Source organism: Egretta garzetta, unplaced genomic scaffold (genome assembly GCF_000687185.1).
Source record: "Egretta garzetta isolate BGI_Z169 unplaced genomic scaffold, ASM68718v1 scaffold215, whole genome shotgun sequence".
In the NCBI taxonomy this organism is placed as follows: domain Eukaryota; kingdom Metazoa; phylum Chordata; class Aves; order Pelecaniformes; family Ardeidae; genus Egretta; species Egretta garzetta.
Genome location: NW_009259719.1, coordinates 1962119 through 1983598, shown reverse-complemented (window position 1 = coordinate 1983598; position 21480 = coordinate 1962119). Strand labels below are relative to the sequence as shown.

Sequence of the window (21480 nt, the reverse complement as noted above, 5' to 3'; positions counted from 1 at the left end):
ATTCAGAAACACCTAGGGGATTCTCAGACTCTGGGGCTTCCGGTCCACCGGGCTTTGCTGCAACAGCAACAATAGGACACCCACAGAACCTGAAAGAGAAAAAGGCTCCCACCATTAGACCACAGATATCCTACATGTGTCTATATAAAGTAGTCCCATGCTCATTCGACAAAGGCGGCAAGGAAACTCCCTCAAATTCAGATTTATCTGCTCTTCCCCCACAGTGAATAACTGACAATTTTTTCTTTAATTACTAGTATCTGTGCTACTGGACTTCACGATGAAACCTTCAATCCTGTTCAGTATTAGGTAGTGATTCAACTCTGTGGCAGTCAAAAGCAAGACTTCAGGTTTATTTCAGAAGCAAGGGTCTGTTACCTGCTTTCATGGCAGCAGCTTTGCATTCGAGCCATTTTACCTGGAGACTAGTGCTGGTTTCAACTTTCATTAAAGTGATTATATTCCTAGCTATAGAGTCATAACCTTCAAAATGGGAGCCAAATGCAAGATGGCATATGATGCCTACCTGAGCCTGCAGGCAGCCAGCAAAATCTGCTGACAACAGTAAGATCGAAATGTACTGAAATCAAAGTTCATGAAACCCACAATCTCAAACATGCAAAGGTTCAGAGCAGAGCACAGGTGACCTCAGCTTAGCTCCACAGTTAACCTCAGTTTAGCTCTTTTCTTACAATTAATTTTACTCTTCGAGTCCTTAATATTCAGCAGCTTTTTTTTTTTTTTTTTTTTTTTTTATTTAAGTCTCCTGACTGAATTTGTAACTTTTGCTCCCTAAAATGAAACCTGGTGTTTGAATAATCTAATAGCTTGCTTTGCCTAAATTTTGGAAAGAGAAGTTAGACTGTAACTCAAATTATTACTGCATTTCTGCAAAAGTCAGAATTAACCATGTAAGAAATATTTATTCAAGCAATGGAACAATAATCAGCAATAATACAAAGAAGTACATGATTCTTATGCAACAGATTCAGACCAAAGGTAATTATTGCGGTCATCCTTTTGACACCCACCTCCCCACAGATTTTTTTCTCTCAAAAAGGGAGTGAACTGGAGGAAAAAGACAATGCCTTTATAAAGAAAAAATGCTAAGTTCTATAGAGAGCACTCATCTAGTAATCAATTTTCTGTGTTTATACACCATAAGTCTAAGGCATCTAGGGACAAAGGGTAATAAAAGCATGCACTGAAAATTCCTGTGATTAACAATAGAACTTTTAGAAACTCATTTTCATACAAATACTTTAGGGCACTGTATTGCAAGAAATAGAAGTTTATGCTGAATCAGTGCTTTATTCCTTTCCCATATACCGAAACAAACTGGAGTAATCGCATACTAGCTTTGGAATCACGTAGTACGTTTGGAGGTACTTTCAAACAACATTCAGCCCTACAACTCTTACTCCATCACATCGATTTATTGTCAGCAGAGTTTAGACCCTCATGGACAAAGATAAAAGCTGGCATGTGCAAAAAATTATGAATAAACAGAAATTCCATTCACAGGGACAGTTTGCTTTTAGTTTTGGTATCAATCCATATAATAAGCAAGTTTCACAGGTTAATTTAAAACTGTCAAACTATTCAAATATGTAACAGTTACTTTCCTCTACCTATTTTTTCCCCCCACCTTCCATGGAACCTCCTGACAACACTACAATAATTTACCCAGCATCAATGGCAATACCCACACTACAGCTGCAACAGACTTCAGACTTGCTTATGCTATGGAATTGTGCGTGCATGCCTCTGTGTGTAGAGAAGTAACAATCAACAAGAAATAACAATCAACAAGTAGACTATTCCTGGAAAAAACCATCACCAAGTGTTTGGGGTCAGAGGCAGCTGTCAAATGGTCTCAGCATGTACTCTGCTAGTAAGAGTAGTTTAGAAACACAAAAACAGTTAACATACATGCATTTGGAAAGTCAAAGTCAGGTGGGAAAGAGACTGTCAAGAAACACCACATGCCTAAGGTACAACAGGGCAAGCACTTTACAATCAAGCCCAGGTCAGCAGTGCTTTCAAAGCACCATAAAGCACAGACTGCATGCGCAAAAACTTAGTTTTTGTTATGGGAACAACACAGACACATCCAATAAAAGAAGCATTTCTAGGACCCAGAGTTCAAATGGGTAATTAAAACATTACGACGGGATCATTTCTCTCCTGGTGGAATCACAGCTGTTATGATCAGCTGATACACAACCTTGTCTTAAAAGGGGGCTGGAGGTAAGGACCTCACAGTTAACATGTCAACTGTTTCAAAAACTGACTTCCCCTTTAGTTTTGACAAAGTCTGCTAATTTTCAAACCATGCTGTAAAGACCCATCTGTACTCCAGAATATAAAGAGAAGGCTTAATTCATATAGTGTACATAAAAAGTATTTCTGAACACCAGTTTCCTTACAAAAATGTGTCTTACTTTTACAAATATGGAACTAGAACAGACTTTTTTCCCCAATCATTTGCAATACAATCTTGGACTAAACCAAGAATGAAGTACCACCTGCAGCAGCAATTACTGCCATTCAAGAATAGTAAACATTTTAAAAGGACAAAATAAAAAGTGAGTACTGTATTAAGATAAACTCTTAAAAATCATTAACTTCTTGGCACAGATGAGAAACAGATAGAAAATAACTATTAATTGTAATCCTGCTTAATTGACATTCTATATACCAACCTTTCAAACAACCAAATAAAATCGTAATAATTCCATTCAATAGCCATCTCTAAAGTTTTCCTAGCTTTACTAGCTCAGTGCTACCCCCATTGGGATTACCTGTGAATTTGATCAAACTCACAGCTACAAAAAATTGTTAATCCAAAATGCCTTGAAATATTGCAGGTGTCTCCTTTCTCTATCTCCCCTAAAATGAGGGGCAGCAACCTACAGAGAAAACCAAGCCACCCTGTATTTATTTGCCCCTAAATTAACAGCTGCCAGAGATAATTGAAAGTTGTAAGATTCCATTTGAATTCACAAGAGAGAATTTTACATTCTTGGTGACCTCTGTACCATTCCCAGCAAAATGAATGGACCCAAAAACAACAAAGGAGCTGGAAAAATACCAAGATCTTCGTAATCATTGCTGTGGCAGTTGTGTAGTTGAAAAAGGACATTGCCCCACTATTGCAAATAAGCTAAGCAGGAACCACCATATCCAACCAAGCTTTGCTTTTTTGGTCCTGGTGAAATTCTGTATGCTGAATCCTATTGCTTTGATTCTTCAAATCAAAACATGACCTAAGCTGTAAATGTGGGAGTCAATGTCCCCTTATGACCCTGGGCAAAGCAAGCTGTGCCTCAGTTTGCATAACCACTGAATAAATATTGTGTCTGTACTGTATCTTCCCACTTCATAATTTCCATCATGAACCTCACTGCACTTCACTCATTATGTGCCTCAATTAATTTACCTAAACAGGACTGACAATCATTCCAGCCAGAGCTACATACCATTATATAAACCTCTGTCATTCTGCTTTTCCTAGTTAGGGCAGTCACATTTTTCATCCTCAGTTAAGGAAAAACCCTAAAACTTTCTTTTCTCTGGAGTGAAAGAGACTTGCAGATCACAACAAAAGTTGCAAACCAATAAACTAAAAAAAAGAAAACAAACAAAAAACCCACCCACACACTCAAAACAACAGTTCTTCACCTGGATGTTCTGGCTGTGTTTTATCCAGTCTGAACTCCAAGCAGCCCTTTAACTAAAAAGCTTCATTATAGGAAAATATTTCTCTACACACAATACTTGCAGATGCAAATTCAGAACTGCATTCAAGTTTCTGGTAATCTTTCCGCTCTCTTACCTTTGCTAGACATCTCAGTGTGTTTAGAAGGAGAAGAAATGTGGGTGACGTATTTTTGTTAAACATTTTGTTACAAGTCAGGTTTTCATATTACTGTTAACTTACTTAGTATTTTCCAAGGTCTTCTGCATTTTCTTAGTCATCTTCTCAATGGCACTTTGTCTCTTCCCCTCTGGAAGGAGATCTATTTTGTTCAGAACTACCACCATCTTCTGGCAGGCAATTTGCCCAATTACCAAGCACTCTGCTGACTGCGTCTGCATCCCTTTTGTCACATCTATTACAAGCATCATCAAATCAATAATCTGGGCACCTAGAGGAGAATTCACAGTCAGTATTGCAGCAGCATAAAATTAAGGTTCATTTTCTCAAATAGTTTCCATAAAAACTGTCAGTATGTGTACAAAGGCCCACGAATATGAACAGAACACAAGTCAAAGTAAGGATCAAATGCATGGCTGTGTTTGAAAATAACACTTCAGGAACTGAAGCTATTACATGTTACCCATTGGAACATAAATAAAATGGAAGCATGTGATCATTGATGTGTTCCTCCATATGAACAGTTCAAGATTAAGGATGTCATCACTGCATTTGAAAAAAAAAAAAAAATTACCCTTGTAGCAACACAAGCATGACATTTGCCTCAATTCAAAAAGACAATCTAAGCAGCTTATCAAGAACACGGTATGGCCAAGGTAATACACAACATTGCAGACAGTTGCACACTCAGAGCAACCCCAATAAGAGCCAACTACTCACTGCATAACTACGCCTGCAATTCCCAGTCTCCACCTGCTTCCCACCATTTCTTCTTTCAGAGCCCAAAATTTGATAGAAGTGAAAACAAGATTACCACCACCACAAGCAGTCTTACCCCAAATCTGAACAAATTCCTACAATCCCTCACTGTGAGGAAGAGGCAGTTTAAACCCTGCAGTATGTTGTCATTCATTCCCAATTCAGATGTACGTAACTTCAATATGTACATCGTACAGAGCGCAAACAGATCCAATACTTTGATTTCCTCAAGAAAAAGTTCCTCAATTTTAGGCTGAATTTACCTATCATGCTTATGGATTATTTTTATTTTTCAGAATGTTTATCATGAACCCCTCATCATTTGACTGAAACAACGTGAATTTCATGGATTTAAAATAGTTTTCAAGGAAACTTTTGATGAATGTTGCTCCTTCCACTAATTACATTCAGAATTTTTCTCTCATTCCAGGTAACTGAAATACTCTGAACAACAAAAAAGTACAGTGCAACAGATTAATGTTGAGAAAATTTAAACATAAAAAACTAAAACAAAAACTAAAGCAGAACTACCGGAAAGTCATACATCAAAAACCACATTTTGAATGATAATAGAAGCTAGAAATCATGCAAAATTACAGCATTCTGAATTTAAGTTCTTTTAGTATTTGCCTTAAGCTTTTGATCAGAAGAACAAGAAATCAATACAACTGTTCCTTGTTCCTTCGCCCTCTTCTTTTCCCCCCCTCCCCCCCCCCCCCCCCCCCCCCCGCTTTTTTTTTTTTTAAAGCTGGTACAATGGCTATGATAACAGCTACCCTTGTTCCTAATTCCCATGAACTCAGAATAGGAAATCATTCTGAGGTTGAAGTGCATGGGTGAATGAGTGGGCGTGAGCTACAACAAGAAAAAAAAATTATGGTTACAAATGACTATTTTCAACCTACCAAAGCTTTCATCTTGTAATAATGAATGCTAAACCCTTCAGAGTGCTAGCCAGATAATTACGACATTTCCAAAGCTCCTCCAGAATTTTCACCGAGCATTTCAAATATCTCTCCATGAGAAATGGAAGACAGACTTGACATCTTCAAAAGTATTTTTCATTTTTATTATTTTAAGAACTGTATTAATTTAGAACTTGCTTAAACTATAACATAAACATCATCAAGGCTGTACAAAAGGCTCAGACTTTAGATACCATACAGAAGGGGAATGAACAGCATGAAAACAGTAGGACAAAACACTGAACAATCAGAACACATGTGCTTTTGTGAGTACATACAGGAGGGTGTTTTTAAACTTAATACTGTGACTCTGACCATAGGTTGGAAAACGCCTATAAGATTGAGTCCAACTGTACCTGTCTACTACTAAACCATGTCTTTAAGCACCTCATCCACCCATCTTTTAAATTCCTCCAGGGATCGGGGCTCAACCACTTCCCTGGGCAGCCCATTCCAGAGCCTGATAACCCTTTCAGTGAAGAAATTTTTCTTAATATCCAGTCTAAACCTCCCTGGCACAACTTGAGGCCATTCCTTCTTGTCCTATTGCCCATTACCTGGGAGCACAGACCAACACCCCCCCCAGCTCCCCCCTACTGTCAGACAGTTGTAGGGAGCGATAAGGTCTCCCCTACGTCTCTTCTCCAGGCTGAACACCCCCAGTTCCCTCAGCTGCTCCTCATAATTCTTACTACACAGGTGACACCCCTAAAATGAATGGAAATTAATAATTAAAACCAAACCATCAAGTCAAATTTATTATTAATACTATAAAAAGCACACCTTTACCAATAAGCTTTAAGAATTTTAATGCTTTTAAGAACAAAAACCTTTAAGAATAACAATGCTGCAGCTTAAGTTTTAGCTAACTGTTATGACCACTAGAGCACAGCAATCCTTATGCTCCAGAATTAAGCCAAAGGAACCAGATCTGAAATCTGGCCTTGAAAGGGTGGCTGGTAAGATGCACGATATATGGTATGGCATCTCTTCCCTCCAATAGGTGACAAAGTCTGCACCAAAACTGTTACAACACAGTTTCAGTACAAGAGCCACTTTATCTTGAAACACTAAATCAACTGCTCTGAATACATGTTATAAAGCAAATACTTGTAATTGCTGTATTTATGAACCTATTAGCAACACTTTAAGAGAGCCATAAAAATCATCAGCCCAGTTTCTAGAAGGTCAAGAACATCTACTGCAGGACATTTCATAGCAAACAGAAGATTAACAAAGGAAAAATAACTCTACAGTCCATGGAAAGACTCTAGAAAACATATCACTGCAAAACAGATGAATATATATTACGCTCAAGGAAACGTCAGCATACTCAAATTAGCAAATACATGCCCCAGTACAACTACTGCACCTCATCCAAATCCATAATGTGCAAACTGGCCACAGTTCCTAAGAGATGTTCCAAGATGGAACAGAAAGCATGGCGGGGGAGAGCTGGCACCCAAAAGTAGCTGGAAAGCTGCTGCCCTTCAGAGTCACAGGACCTAAGGGAAAGATCAGGACAGCATTGACAGAAATACTTTAACCACATTCTCCCAAGGCTTGAAGGCGTTGTGTACATGTCTATTCATGCATATCAAGACATGAACACTCAAGTTTGCAGGGCCCTTGAGCAACAAGGCAAAAAAAAACCAAACCAAAAAACCACAACACAGATTTGGTTCCTCAGCTTTCCTCTGAGCTATTTAATAAGCCATCTTTGATGGTTCACCTTCTTCCCGATCCCTCAGTCTTCTCCTAGCCAGTTTTATATTTTACAACCCATTTCCTTAGCTGCCCTTATTCATGCATAATAGTTCATTAAATACTAAAATGAAGAAATCTAGGAAAATCAGAACAAGTGCACAGGAATTCACAAATGTACCATTTCTAATCAGGAAAGCTGGCAGGTTACTTGTAACAAGGTGACAAAACTATAAACCCCTCCAAAGAACATAGGACACCTCATTCAGCACATTTTTTCCACATAGCATGTAAACAGTAATAGCAGACTTACTATTGCCTAACTTCGTATCTGCAATTCAGATAAGCTCTATCAGACTATTAATCAATCAACTCACTACCACACTGAATGTTCCTGAAAAAGGAACAACATTCCTGAAGATTTTTTTACCACAGAGTAAGATTTAACTGGGGAAGGTGAAGTGAGGATGGATTATCTGGGTATTCTCATGTATGTAATCTCACATGGAAAAAGCTTAAGGCATAAAAATATTACGACCATACCAAGCAGAGGCTCCAAAAACAAAAAGAAGAATAAAAGAAGCTGACAAGATCGCTCAATAAACTGGCACAATCTTGACCACTTGCCATGGGGTCTTGTGGGAAATGGAACAAAAAGGAACTGAAACACTTGCTTTTGCTCAAAAAAAGGAGACAGGATACAGTCCTGTGTAGTTAGAACGATATGGAAGAGATGAGCATTCCTCAAGCCCTTGTTCAAAGCAGGCAAATGGCTTGAAATTAATCTGAACAAAGCAGACACATGCAAAGGACAGGTCTGCGTATAAGGAAGCACAGCAATCAAGAAAAATATTTTATCTGCAGGTTTTCCTGAAGCAGGTAATATGGAACTGATGATAAAGTTAAATTAAGGTATTCAAATCATTTCCCCTACACAAAAACCAGGGATGTATCCTTTCATTTGCTGTTTTATCTATGAGGCGTTCAAGAACATCCAGAAAGATAAAGAGTCATCCTGAAGACTTCTCACTCTGTTTGAAAATGAAAGATGAACTGTTGAAGTATCCTTCACATGATGACATACAGCTCAGACGTAGCCCTGTAAAAAGCAAATGAAGCAAACTAGTTGCCATCAGACAACACAAGGGGTGGGGAAAGATGGGAATTATATTGCAAGATAAGCAGCTAAACCACAGCACAAAACCAAAGTAAAGTAGATAATCTGAGTGAAGAAAAACAAACAAGAAAGATAACACAAAGAGAGAATCTGCAGGCGAGCCAGCTACAGGAAAACTGCAACAAGAGCAGCAACACAGAAAAAAGACTGCAAGAAGCACCAGCAAAACTTGAAGGCAGCAGCACTCATTTGTACCACAAAAGCAACAGAGAACATGGAACTCACAGGTATTAACAAAAAATACCTTCAGAGAGAAGAGAAAAAGTCTGGCCCCTGCTTTGAACAATGACCTCCAACCCATTCTTGTTTCTGAATTTTGGGGAGTATCTGATTATGAACAGTCATCAGGAAAGTGACTTATTGCTCTTTACTCATTGGACCAGTTGAATTTCAAAAGCAAAGGAGGCAGCAACTCAGTTTCCCTAAACTGGCCATCGGCTCCATTTCTCCAAGGGAAGAGCAAGGCAATACCACCTGCAGCACATCACTCACAGCCAGCTCTCACTCCCAACCCTGAAAGAACTCACCAGCTGCTGTCTGAGGACACCCAAAGAGACAAGTGACCCAAAAGAACAGTATGCATTAAAAAAAAAAAAGTATTGCTAAACCTTTAATCTTTAGGAGAAAATTCATTGCATTTTCTGCATTTGTGTTATTTAGTATATTATCCCTTCAAACCTTTACTGAAATAGGGAGACAGACCTATCCAGAGTTCTAGGCTACGAGGCTACAGACCTTCATATCCCCTGCATTAGACACTCTCCTCAAACATGTTAAATAGTATCACACCCACCTTTGACTTCCACACAGCTTATCTAAACACAGCACTCAATTTTGCTCACTGAAGCTGAAGCAGACACTTAGGTCCAAACTCTGCAATGTTTACATGCTGCTGCCTCGCATCCTTACGCAAAAGTATACAATTAGCAAGCCCAGATCTGTTCTACCAGCATTCACAGGGAAACACCACACAAGTACCCAACCTACAGGCTGCATTTTTAAAAACTGTAAATCATCACAATTGCCATGTTTGTTTTGGAACAGAACATTGCATCGTAAATAACAAATCCCCTTCAACCTCAGTCACAGAAGTTGCTGCAGTTCTGCATGCACATGAAATGAAAACCCCTTCTGTTTGTGCAACCTGTTGCATGTTTGTAACGCAAATGCGCAGATTGAGCTGTGTGTAGGGGAAGCCATACAGCAAAGTGGGAAAAAAAAAACCCCAAAAATTTCAGCCTCTTGTTATTACTTAATCAGTTCCGAGAGCTTATTATTATTTTATTATGTATGTGCACTATGCCCACCTTCAGGACCATTGGGTTATAAATTCCAAGCACTAAGCTAGCTGGCAACTTCAGCGTTACTGAAAAGGAGAACCAAAAAGCATTTTCAATAGATAGGTAGAACCTCAACTGTTTTTCCTTCAACAAAAGTAGATTAGGAACATTAGAGCATTTACAACCACTACTATTTTGGTAAGCATAAGTTTAGCATTGCATTAGATTCCCCCTAATCCATCAGCGTAAAGCTGACTTGGCTCCAAACAATAAAGCCTGGGCTAGCGGAGGGAAGAGGGCTCGAGTCCCTGTGTGAATGAGCGGGAGGGCTTGCGTGCCACACGAGCATGGAACACAAGCACAGTTCTGACTCTTTAAGCTACTGTGTCCTGTCCTGTTCATGGTAATCTTTTTAGCTGACTTTGCACAAACAGTACAACTCCTGTTCACAGGCACCAAAAGGAAGCAGAAAATGGAATTTGAAATGTAAAAATAAAATAATTGTGGGCCATGGGCTATAATTTGATTTCATGCTTTACAAGGAAATGAAAGAGGACTTCCTTAAACATACTTTTTTTTTTTTTTTAAATATGCTTTTTACCATGTTAGGATTTCCTCTAGAGCAGAAAGAGAAAATAGGATTGTACAAAATGTACCGTTCTCAAGTATCATCGCTACTCAGGGGCAAAGCTCTGTTTTAATGTGCACTTCCCATTCTGGGGAAGAGGAAATTCTTCAATTAATAAACCGGGTGGACTGAGGCGAGTTTTTAAGGTTTAATCAATTTCATCTGCACATAGGATAAAAAGACTGACTATTCTACCATTTTTGCTTCCCCTAGTCCCCTTTCAAAAAAATAATAAAATCAATGTTTTATTTTAAATTCTTTGAGGTTAGTATCTCCTGTCTCAGGAAATATTGTCTATATCATGCAGAGAGTATGAAACTTCCCCCTTCCCAGGGTGTCCCCCCCTTTTTTGTTAAGAATCTTTATTCAGAAACAACTAAATTATTCTCTGCTTTCATATACAGTAACACCTTGGGAGATGCTACAAGTCGCACAGGATTTTGCTAGGTACCTTAGGGGAGGAATTGCAATGAATAAGGAAGATGTTTTACAGGATCGGAAATCTCCCAAAATTTAGACGTGCACACAACTGGAGCACATGAATTACACATGAAGAAACCCTCTGTAAAGCAATGCAAATCATGGATCAAAACTGATACCACAACTTTAGTTTGGAAACACTTTGAAAAAGAACAGGAACTTCTGGAGTTCAAGTGTCCCACCACCATTTCCCAGGCACGCTGTTCCCAACCGTTTCAGCAGCTGTAAGGGCAAACATGGAGCTACGCAGCTTCAAACTCTGAATAGCTTGGAATACCTCCGATAGCAAGGGTCAGACTAGCAAGCCACAAAACGTCTTTCTCAATGCACAGTAAAGTTTAGAATTATACACATTACACAATAAAGAAACCACTGGTTGCACAAATTCCCTTTAAATGAAAACCGGGACTACAGTCTTTCCTAAACTGAGAGCTACAAAGAGAACAGGATGATCGTAACAGCATACTTTTAAGAAGTTGGTTTCTTGTATGTCAAATAACCCATCTTTTACAGTTATTTATTCATAATTCTGAGTTCATCTCAACTACAAATAGTAAGCGATGGAAAGAAATAATCGCTAATCTCTTACTATAAATAAGAAAAATACAAGGATTATTTTGTAAGAAATATCACACAAGAATCCACTTGGAACATACTTCATACTTCATCTCCCAGATGAACCAGCGCGCAAGATTGCCCTGAAGGCAACAAGGGCCTCCACCTTCTCCTTTGTCAAGTCATCCAAGGATGTTTTGTGCTTAAATATGTTCCATGTCAGAAACAAGTCTGTGTTCTTCAGAGGGAGGAAATACCTATAATGATTACAGTACATCAATAAGCTTGATTGGCCATGCTGAAGTAGCACGAGCAGAGCTGATAAGGCCTTCAATGAAGGTTACGGATAAGAAAAACTGAGGCGTATCTTCCCTTAATTTATTATTATATGCTGATCCAGCTATTGCAATATTGTGCATATGAATAAGCCTATATTAAAAAGACTACTTTTATGGGGGGGGGAACCCACCTACAACAAACCTGAAAGTAAAAACTCCCTCAAAAAAGGGATTAGAACACAGGAACAGAGAAGGTCATCCAGAAGTCCTTTGCAAGACTTCACAGAATGTAAGGAGTCCTGTGTTGCCTTTAGCCTCTTTGGAGATGCGTGGTACACAGGCCATCCATGAAGCCCTAAGTGATCTTGGGAAACTTGATCTAGCTTAAAATTTGCCTTCTTAGAGGTGGCTGGCCCACCTTTAGGGGTTGGAACCAGATGACCTCCAAAGGTCCCTTAAACCTGAACTATTTTACGAGAAGACAGTGCTATAAGAGGGAAACCACTGAAAAAACACATCCAAAAAACCCAAAACTACAAACACACATAAGAGTGTAGAACAAGAGACTTGCCCTTATGCATTTTCTAGGGACACCTGGAGATGAAGTAGTTCATTATTATGGAAAGGTAAGCCTCAAGCAGAGCAACTATGCTTATAGACCAGTTATTTTAAAGTTCATTTTTCCCCTTTTCAAGTTTTTTTATTCTTACTACAAATTAAATAATACTTTGAATAAGCTTTCTCTCTGCGTGCTTCTGGTGATACTCTCTGAAACACATCTGAACTGTCAGACTTCTGGGTCAGGAGCTGCAGTGCATTCCAACCCACAAGGAAGCAAGCACAGGAGGCCTAAGAGTTGAGGTAGGGTACTCTGAAAACGTGAAAGAAACAAAGAGGGACACACTTGACCCCTCGACACAGAGAAAAATTTAGCATCGAGCTGTTGACTTGACATCTCTCAATGTATTATTTTCCCATGGCTCCCTGATTTACTTATCTGGAGAACAGCAAGAGCCTGCACTGCTCAGTCAGCAGCAATAGTTACAGAGAAGTATTCCAAGGTCTTTACTCTTCTTTGGCTGAGTGAGACCAAAAGCACCAGTCTGAGAAGTGTCTGAACACTTCTGCAGTTTCCACCACTATAGAAGAGAGACCATTCCAGAAAGCAGCAAGTACAGGAAGACCTCAGTACAACCTGACTCATTGGTCATACACATATTAAAGTTATATGTAGCTTTGTAAAAAATACACACAATAAACCAGAATCATTCCTCTGAAGGCTCTCAAATACAAATCACTACCAAAAAGAGATTGCTGTGAATCTTCTTAGTTTAGGTAACAGAGTAAGTTTCCTAAACTTTTCCTCCCCTCTCCCCAGCACAAACAGAAGCCAAGTACACCTAACCACTCAGCCTGCGCCTAAGCGAGAGCAGCACAAGTAACAGCCACGGCTAAGGATACACGCTTCTACAGACAAGGAAAGGCTCCATTTCACTTTAAGCATACTTTTAGAAGCGTGAGTGCAGATTTTTTTCCCTTCACTTCCATTGTAAAGATAAAACACACAAGTCAAAAGGCATTTCTATCCATGTAGTTTCAAGCCAGGGCAATCACATGCTTTACTTTGTTTTTACATTAATCTACATAGCTATTTGTATATAGTCAGCTGCCTAGAAGCAGTCATCACAGCAGAGCATCCTGAAAAGGTGGCACACCCTGGTGATGGAGGCTGCAGTCCTGCGAGCTGGGAAGTCCCTGCTCCCATCTATGCTTCCCCAACACTGTGCTTATTCAAGTGTCTCCTGGCTCACTGAGGGTGTGATGAAAGGCAGAAGTTGAAGCTCAGACCAGCCCGCTCTCCTCTGGATTAGCAAGGTGACCCAGCTGATGTAGGGCTCCAGGGAGAGCCAGCATTGGCACAAGGAAGGCAGCAAGACCAAACAGCCAGGAGCTGCAAAGGGGAAAAAAGGAAAGAGCAAAGCAAGCCTCCTGTTTCTAGGGACAGGACACTGCTGCAGGCTAAGTTGTTCACGAAACTTAAAGCTGAATAAATGGTCAGTGTATTGTTAGGAAGTGTTGGAAGAAACTCATTAAGTGCACATGTATTTACACAAAACTACTGCTATTACTTTAGAAAATGGCAAAAAGACATAGTCATTACATGCCGTTCAATCCAAAGTTGTTTTCTGTAGTAAGTAGAAGTAGTGAAAAAAGTAAAGTGTTATACTGTGTATGCGATGTAATATTGAAATAAAATACTGCATTTAGATCTAATCACTTTCCAGAAAAGGAACCTGAAAGATAAAGTGGCTCCAGAAAAAGGAAACAAGACAAATGCAGTTATGTTCTTCACATACAACTTCATTTACAAAGAAAAATCCATGTTAATGACAAATGACAAAAGTATGTGAAGCTAAGCAAGAGAAGGGAAATAAAACACCTCTAGTAAAAGAGCACAATCAATTATATAATGGTAAAAAGCACAAGCACCTCAAACTCCGTGCTGCTGGATACCAGTTGGCTTCAGACAATTGCATAAATAGCAAATCTGTATTTTAATTTAATATTTTTTAAGCTACATCCAGCTGATGAAGTTTCATTGTTCATAACATGTGACCGGCCGCCAACTAGATTTAGCTCCATTCACCACAACTCTCTGGGCTCGGCCATCCAGCCAGTTTTTAACCCAGCGAAGAGTACATCTAGGCCATGAATGGCCAGCTTCTCCAGGAGAATGCTATGGGAGGCTGTGTCAAAGGCTTTGCTGAAGTCCAGGTATACAACATCCACAGCCTTTCCCTCATCTACCAGGTGGGTTACCTGGTCCTAGAAGGAAATCAGGTTGGTTAGGCAAGACCTGCCTTTCATGAACCCATGTTGGCTGGGCCTGATCCCCTGATTGTCCTCCATGTGCCTCGTGAGCACACTCAAGATAGCAGGGTTAGGTTAAAGGTTGGACTTTATTATCTTAAAGGTCTTGTCCAACCTAGACAATTCTACGACTCTATGATTCTATGTAAGAGGCATTAGGAGGAAACTTAAAGCAAGGGACACTTAATTCTATCTTTGACCCTCTGAAACATTCACTTTGACCGTTTCCAAAGAAAATGTAGCAGATTAGATTAGTAACTACTAGGGTCTAGCATTTCAATTCCTGTTCTTCGAGTATTTCCCAAAACCAGAAAATCAGAAGTGAGAATGCTCTCCCCTCATTGTCTACAGGAAAATCACAGAATGGCAAGGGGTGGAAGGAAGATCATCCAGTCCAACTCTCCTGCTAAAGTAGGTTCACCTAGAGCATGTTGCACAGGACATAATATAATAAATATATAAGCATAAAAAATAAGCAATCCTTGCCTCGTAACAAGAAATGCCATATAATACGTGGCAAGTGTAAAAATTGAGGTAAAGCGCCATATGAGACAAGACATCATCCTTCTTCCATACGTAGCAAAGTCCTCTTCTGTAATAGTACCTATTACTAGATCCGATTTTATCTACTGACAAGGCACAAACTGGACAGAGTCCAAGAGAGACCTCTACTTATTTTAAAGCTGAAAACATTAACTGTGGTAGGGTTTTAAGACGCCTACATATCTTGAAAAAGCAACAATCATTTGAGTAGACACAGATGACTGTTACAAAAAAAGTTAGCATTTGCTGAATTACACAACACAATGGTATTTCAGCTGCATTAATTTCTTTCTTGGCTTGAAGTTGAAAGTGCATAAATTGTGAATTAGTTAGCAAACATTAACTTTTTAAAGTGTCATTCATACATACGTATATGCAAATGCAGATACCAGTAAAGGTGGAAAGTTAAATATTTAGGATACTGCACAAAACCAGAGTGGAAGTTACCTAACATTTTAGACTGAACATCATTATACAGCTCATCATCTTTGGAGTACAATCCATGGCATATAGTAGGAAAAGCGGTTCTTTCATACACTTGAAAGCAAAACAAAGCACAGAACAATTGGGGTTGTTACCATTTGGGTTGTAACCTGTTTTTTTGCACTACACGCCTGTATTACACCTAGCACAAAAAGGTTCAGTTTCATAATTTGGCATCCAGACTATAAAACATCTCAACAAGAAAAAGTCATGTCAAATTTCTGGGTTCCTAAGTGACATACGAAAATGGCACCTGTAGTTCCACTGATTCACACCAGACTCAAACTTAAGAGTTTTGCAACAATGCGCCCTGTTCCTTCTGTCTAGAGCTGCTGAGTTCACAAAACAAGGTTTCTGAAACAATGTGGCAATAAGCTGTACAGTAAATCAACACTATGTACATGCTTCAGGAAAAAGAAAGGTGCAAAATAAAAAATGGAAACTTGTAAAACCCCACTTTGATCTCCTCAAACAATATTGTGTGCTCAAGGTCCTAGTAAGCCTTCCTATGGCCTGATGAGCAAGTAGTTCAAGTTTCAAACGTCTTATGCAGAGGTATTTTGCTTTGGCATCAAGGCCACATGTGTTTTTGCACTGCTCTAAAAAATTAAATATAATGTAACATTACACTGAGCCTTACACAGTGACCATAAATGGTCCCTGAAGGTCCATAAAGTCTTTACAGTAAACACTCAAAAGCAAACAGGTCAGAAGAAACAAGATAAAAAAATACTCTTTTTATAGTCTTGACTCGTATCAGCTTTATATTTGGTCTCTACGAGATGTCCCACCAAGTTACAAAGAAAAAAGGTAAATATATTAGCATATTATAATGCTAAATATGTTGCAAAAAATATGACTACATAGTAGGACTATTCTGCCCACTCCACTCCATCTCTCAAAGAATACAGACAAGACATCATCTTTGAAACTATTTCCAAGACCCGAAAGAGAAAATAGTGGCTAAGCAGTATAAAAGCAATCAAGCATCTGGAAGAACTATGAAGGCACTGAACCTGCATCAATGAGGACACGAGCCCATCCCCAGTTCTGCCAGACTTCCACACATCTGGAGTCTTCTGCTCCATCTCTAAAGACTCAGCTCATACAGGACAGAAACAGACAAACCATTCCCAGCTTCAGGAATGTTGCACCTGAGGTTTCTCCACCGGTGATAAACACTGGAGTGTGGAGACAAATAGTGAACGAAAGCCTCTGCAGTACCTACAGTCATGGAAATTCCCGCTACCTCCCTGATACTACAGGATCCTGAGGCTTCAGCCTACAGTAGGATATACCTGTATGCCTATTGTTATGAATTACAACAGTCATATAAAACTAGGCTGTACTAGAAAGAGAAAAGTAGTATGTTAAAGATGCCTGGAATAACTTGACCATAGTTTCGAAGGTTGCTTCAGGGAAAGTAATGAAACAGGCAAACAGTACATGCACACATTTTCCTTCAAACAGCTGCTCCAGGCAGTGAGCTTCTGTATTAGCTTTTCAGAATACTTAACACTGGTTTCCAAGAACAGCACAACTGACTGAAATGTTTCCTAACCAATGTGTTCATATTTCTGTATGTATTTTAATATACTATTAAATACTGGACTCAGGGAGGGGGAAAAATACCCAGATATCTGAACAGTAACTACAGAGTTTCTTTAAATTCTATTCCATATCAGTGCTACTTCACACTCAGCTCCACAACTTTTCAAGTTCTTTTAAAATTCTTACAAGATGATATCATTACGTTAGCATATCTAGGATTCAATCACATCCACGCCTGTGTTGCAATATACAAAGAAATAGCACATTTCTGAAATCCTTACACAAGTAATACACAATTCAAGTACTTGATTATCTCAGGATAAAAATAATGTACTATGCTTAATGACCAACTAGTTAGGTTTTTTCTTCCCAAAAGGCTGAAGAATTGTTACTACAGAGCATCTATTGCCTCCCGCTGGGTGCTTAGGAGAATTACTGAATTACAAACATCTCAGAACATCTGTTAGAATTTCTTTAAGCATAGTTTACTCAGTTTAATATTAAATGACAGTAAAATTTTTTGCTTTTGTGGTCACTTCTGAAAGTCCTGCCTAGTCAAATATCTCACTGAATTCTTGTTCATTCTTCTGCCATATCTTTAAAAGATCAGTCTAACAAAGAGTTTCATGCAGCAGTCCTAAGAAACAAGGACTACTGTCACACCAGGTATAGCTAGACAGACCTGAACATACATTTACGAGACACAGCTCCAAACTTGCTCAACCTATAAACAGCAGCTTGCATGCAGTCGGGAAATGGGTACGGGTATGAAAGTTGTACCTTAGAGATAATGCTGAACCACCCTGAAATTCATGACTCCATTAAACTTTTCTCTACTTAAATTCAACACGTTAGGCCTATTACCCTGAAGATCACTAAATGCACAGGGATCCCCAAAAACCATACAAATTAACAACTTGATCAGAGACTTGTGACTAGATTCTCTTCTCTCCACCTCTGTCAATTCAAGGACATTAATCTTACAGTGCACCTGCAGCTTTAGATAGCTCAAGAAACACCAATAAGAAATTGATTTTAAACCTTGTACAGATCAAGAGCATATTTCTGAGTAACCAAAATAAGTTATCTTGAATAATTCTGCAAGTCGCCAGTCCAAAAGTAAATCTCCAATTCAGACTAAATCATTATTCTACAAAAAAGAAAACGCAGTTTCCATGTAAAGCTGGAAATAAATTAATATGATTCTACTCTAAAAGCATTTCAAGCCCTAAGCTACCTTGTCTCTGTCTTTGAAATGAAGTATCCAAAGGTCACGGGCCCCACTCCAAGGAGCTTGTTTTGTACCAGAATCCAGTACTATCATGCTTTTTACAACACCGCACACAACACACTGTCCCAGCAGAAGAGTTACGCTGGGCTGGGGGAAGATTCATGCACAGCGCTCTCATATGTTCCATCTAAGGATGCTGAACAAGGTTTTTTTGGTTTTTTTTTTTTTAAAGAAAAGAAATTAAGAGTTTACATTTTTCTTCCCGCCCCCCCTCAAAAAAATTAAAGACTGCTAGAGGCAAAGAAAAAAGCATTCTTTAATTTTCTCTTCACCCTCCACAACACTGAAATAACATCAGTCAGGGTTATAAACATCTGTAATTGCCAGGGGAATGTACAATACATTCAGAAACTCCAGGCCCACATATCCTGTAGCTCTGCACTTCACAAACAAAAGGTTGGGGAAAGAAAGAGGGGGTGGGGTACAGGGAATAAAGGCTTAAAGATTAAAGTCACAGGCAGAGACAGACGGCTCCGTTTTTTAATAACTGAAAACACGAGTTGTGCCTGAATGTGCTCATTGTTTTATGGCAGGGGGGAGAGTCTACGCATGCTGGACTGGCTGGCGACAGAACTGCCTTTGCATCAAAAATAAGATTTACAAAATGGGTGGGGAAGAAAAAAAAGACACCAAACCCATGCCCCAATTTCCTCTCTTGTAATGGTTAATGATGTATTCAGGTAGAAATCAACAAATTATCCCACCTTGCTTTTATTAAGCTGGGGAAAAACTTCATGACCAGAAGAAGTGCCTGATTGTAACAGCCTAAGAGACACGACTGAAGAGATGTCTGAAGGCTTTATGTTGTGAAGGAATACAGACTACAACAGTAACAGTCATATATAACAAACAGGCACGTCTATGAAACAACTACGTTATAAATCAATTTCTGCTAGTTTATTTGCACAATAAAACTAGTGCTGCAAGGGTAAATTATGTAAGCTAAGCAGATTTTTACATGGATTCAAAAAGTTTAGCTGTCATGAAGAAGTTCTTAAGTCCGTTTTAAGAAGTATCAGCTATACTTTTAGTGAACAAAAAGGTTTGCAAGTTGCATTCACTTCAGTCACTTAAAAAGTCATTAGCTTAAAACGTTGCACTAGAGTATTAAAAAAATCAAAAATATTTGGTTTAGGTTTTAAAAACAATTTTTCTCTCAATCTAAGTACAAGATGCTATGGCTACTCAATACCATGATTACACATGTATATAATTTTTAAATTCCATAATATACACTTTGTATACAGACAATTTTTAATCTAAAAAGGGGAAATACTTATGATTTATTTTAGTGAATAGGTTTTTGTAGGTTAGATTCCACCAGTGCCCTGGAACCCATCTAAAGTTGAATACAATGAGTCCAGTTCCACTGCCAAGTGCCAATGAACTACAGGTAAACAAGCAGTCCAAACAAACACAAAAATAAAAACACATTAGATCATTCTTTCAGTTTTATTCTAATATAGCCTGAGATGTTGCTATAACAGAGCTTTTGTTTCACTGTACCTTTTTTTTTTTTTAACCTGCCAGCTTTGCTTTAAATATAGACAGAAAGGAGATAATTCAACAAGACAACAGGTTCTTTCATCTAAAACCATGAGACTCCCAGACGTAACTTCTTGGGGAAGCCTAAAATAAGGAGCAGGGAGGCACACAACAGGAGTCAATGAAACGTAGTCTCCTGCCCGAAGCAAGCGTGCTGTGCAGGGAGGAATCAGTGGCCACAATACACAGCTCCTTGGCCAAAAATGTCAGACTCTGAATGCTCCGACTATCATCCCCTCTTTGTTGATGCAACACTTTTGCATCATCAGCCACTGGACATCTTGTTGAGATTAAAAATATTGTGGAGAGTTACTGTCTGTTTAGCAAAGAAAAAAAAAAAAAAAAAGACAGTCCATGTCAGAAAGGGAGGGGAAAGGAAAAGCCGAAACATGAGCTCAGAAGCCTGTTACGGAGGATAAAGGCAGGCTTTGTTTTACTTTATTCATACCAAGTACGAACAAGAGACTCATCACTGTTTTGAGCTTGAACTGCAGAGTTTGTTTTGTATGCAGCACTGCCAACTTTTTTCCTTGTGTAATAAACTACCCCTCTTTCTCAAAAATAGCTTCTGCTGATGCTCCGATCAAGTTCTTAAGCCTAGATGAAATCCATATAGTAGCAGAGCCTATCATTCTGCACCAATGCTATAAATTTTGACACTTCAGAAGCACATACAAAGGTATTGTTACATAGCAAAGAGAAACCTTGGTTATACAACTGATTCTGTCCTGAAGTTCTGGTATGCCCAAACAAGCAAATTAAAATATATGTATATTAAAAAAAAAAATTAAAAAAAAATCACTTTGAGGACATACTGGATATCTAGCCACACTAAGAGTTAGGCAACAGTTATTAAATTGGAAATACTTCTTTGGACAAGTATTAATTCTCTTTAAACTTTCAAACACAGAAGTCAGTCCAGAAATACAATGCAATGTTTAAAAAGTACAGTCTTTGAGATATTAGAGGAAAAAAATGCTAGTAAAAAAAAAGGTCTGTCCTCTGACAGAAACACTACCCACCAGTGCTGTCTCTAAAAGAGCTCAAGGGCAATAGTAAAAGGCAGCAAGGGAAAGCATAGTCTGGATTCTAGTTGCTTGCTCTTAGGAAAAGGGGTGGTAATTTACCATGTACATCCAAATTGTACATGAAAGTTTAAAAACAGCCAATTAAAGCTAACATTATGGAATGGAACTGAGGATCCGAGTGGAACACATTAGACACGCATTCCAGACAAGGGCTCCAGAGTCCGACTGCGAGGCGGATACGGTACAAAGTACAAAGGGTCAAGAAGCTCTTCTGGAAGGGAAGCCCAGCTTTGACCAGGAGCCACAACAGCTTGCCCCATAGATGAACGTGATGCCCAGCTGCAGAATGACATCAAGGCTGTAGAGCTAAATAACCCTTGGTCATCACCTGCATTGACAGAATGCTATGGATAAAGTTTGAAAATTATGTCAATCAAGGAAGGACAAATCTCACTACAATTA

At 38.9% G+C, this 21480-nt stretch overlaps 1 protein-coding gene across 1 annotated transcript in view; it reads right to left on the bottom strand.

Moving 5' to 3' along the window:
* The window catches only part of EEFSEC (eukaryotic elongation factor, selenocysteine-tRNA specific), a 98173-nt gene extending 94022 nt beyond the window's left edge, over positions 1-4151 (bottom strand). Inside the window, exons 1-2 of the mRNA XM_035894687.1 lie at positions 3944-4151; positions 1-89 (exon numbers count right to left, since the gene is read on the bottom strand). Coding sequence (XP_035750580.1) covers positions 1-89; positions 3944-4131 — 277 coding nt within the window. The 5' untranslated portion in view covers positions 4132-4151. The remainder of the gene's footprint in view (positions 90-3943) is intronic.
* Between the last annotated feature and the right edge of the window lie 17329 nt (positions 4152-21480).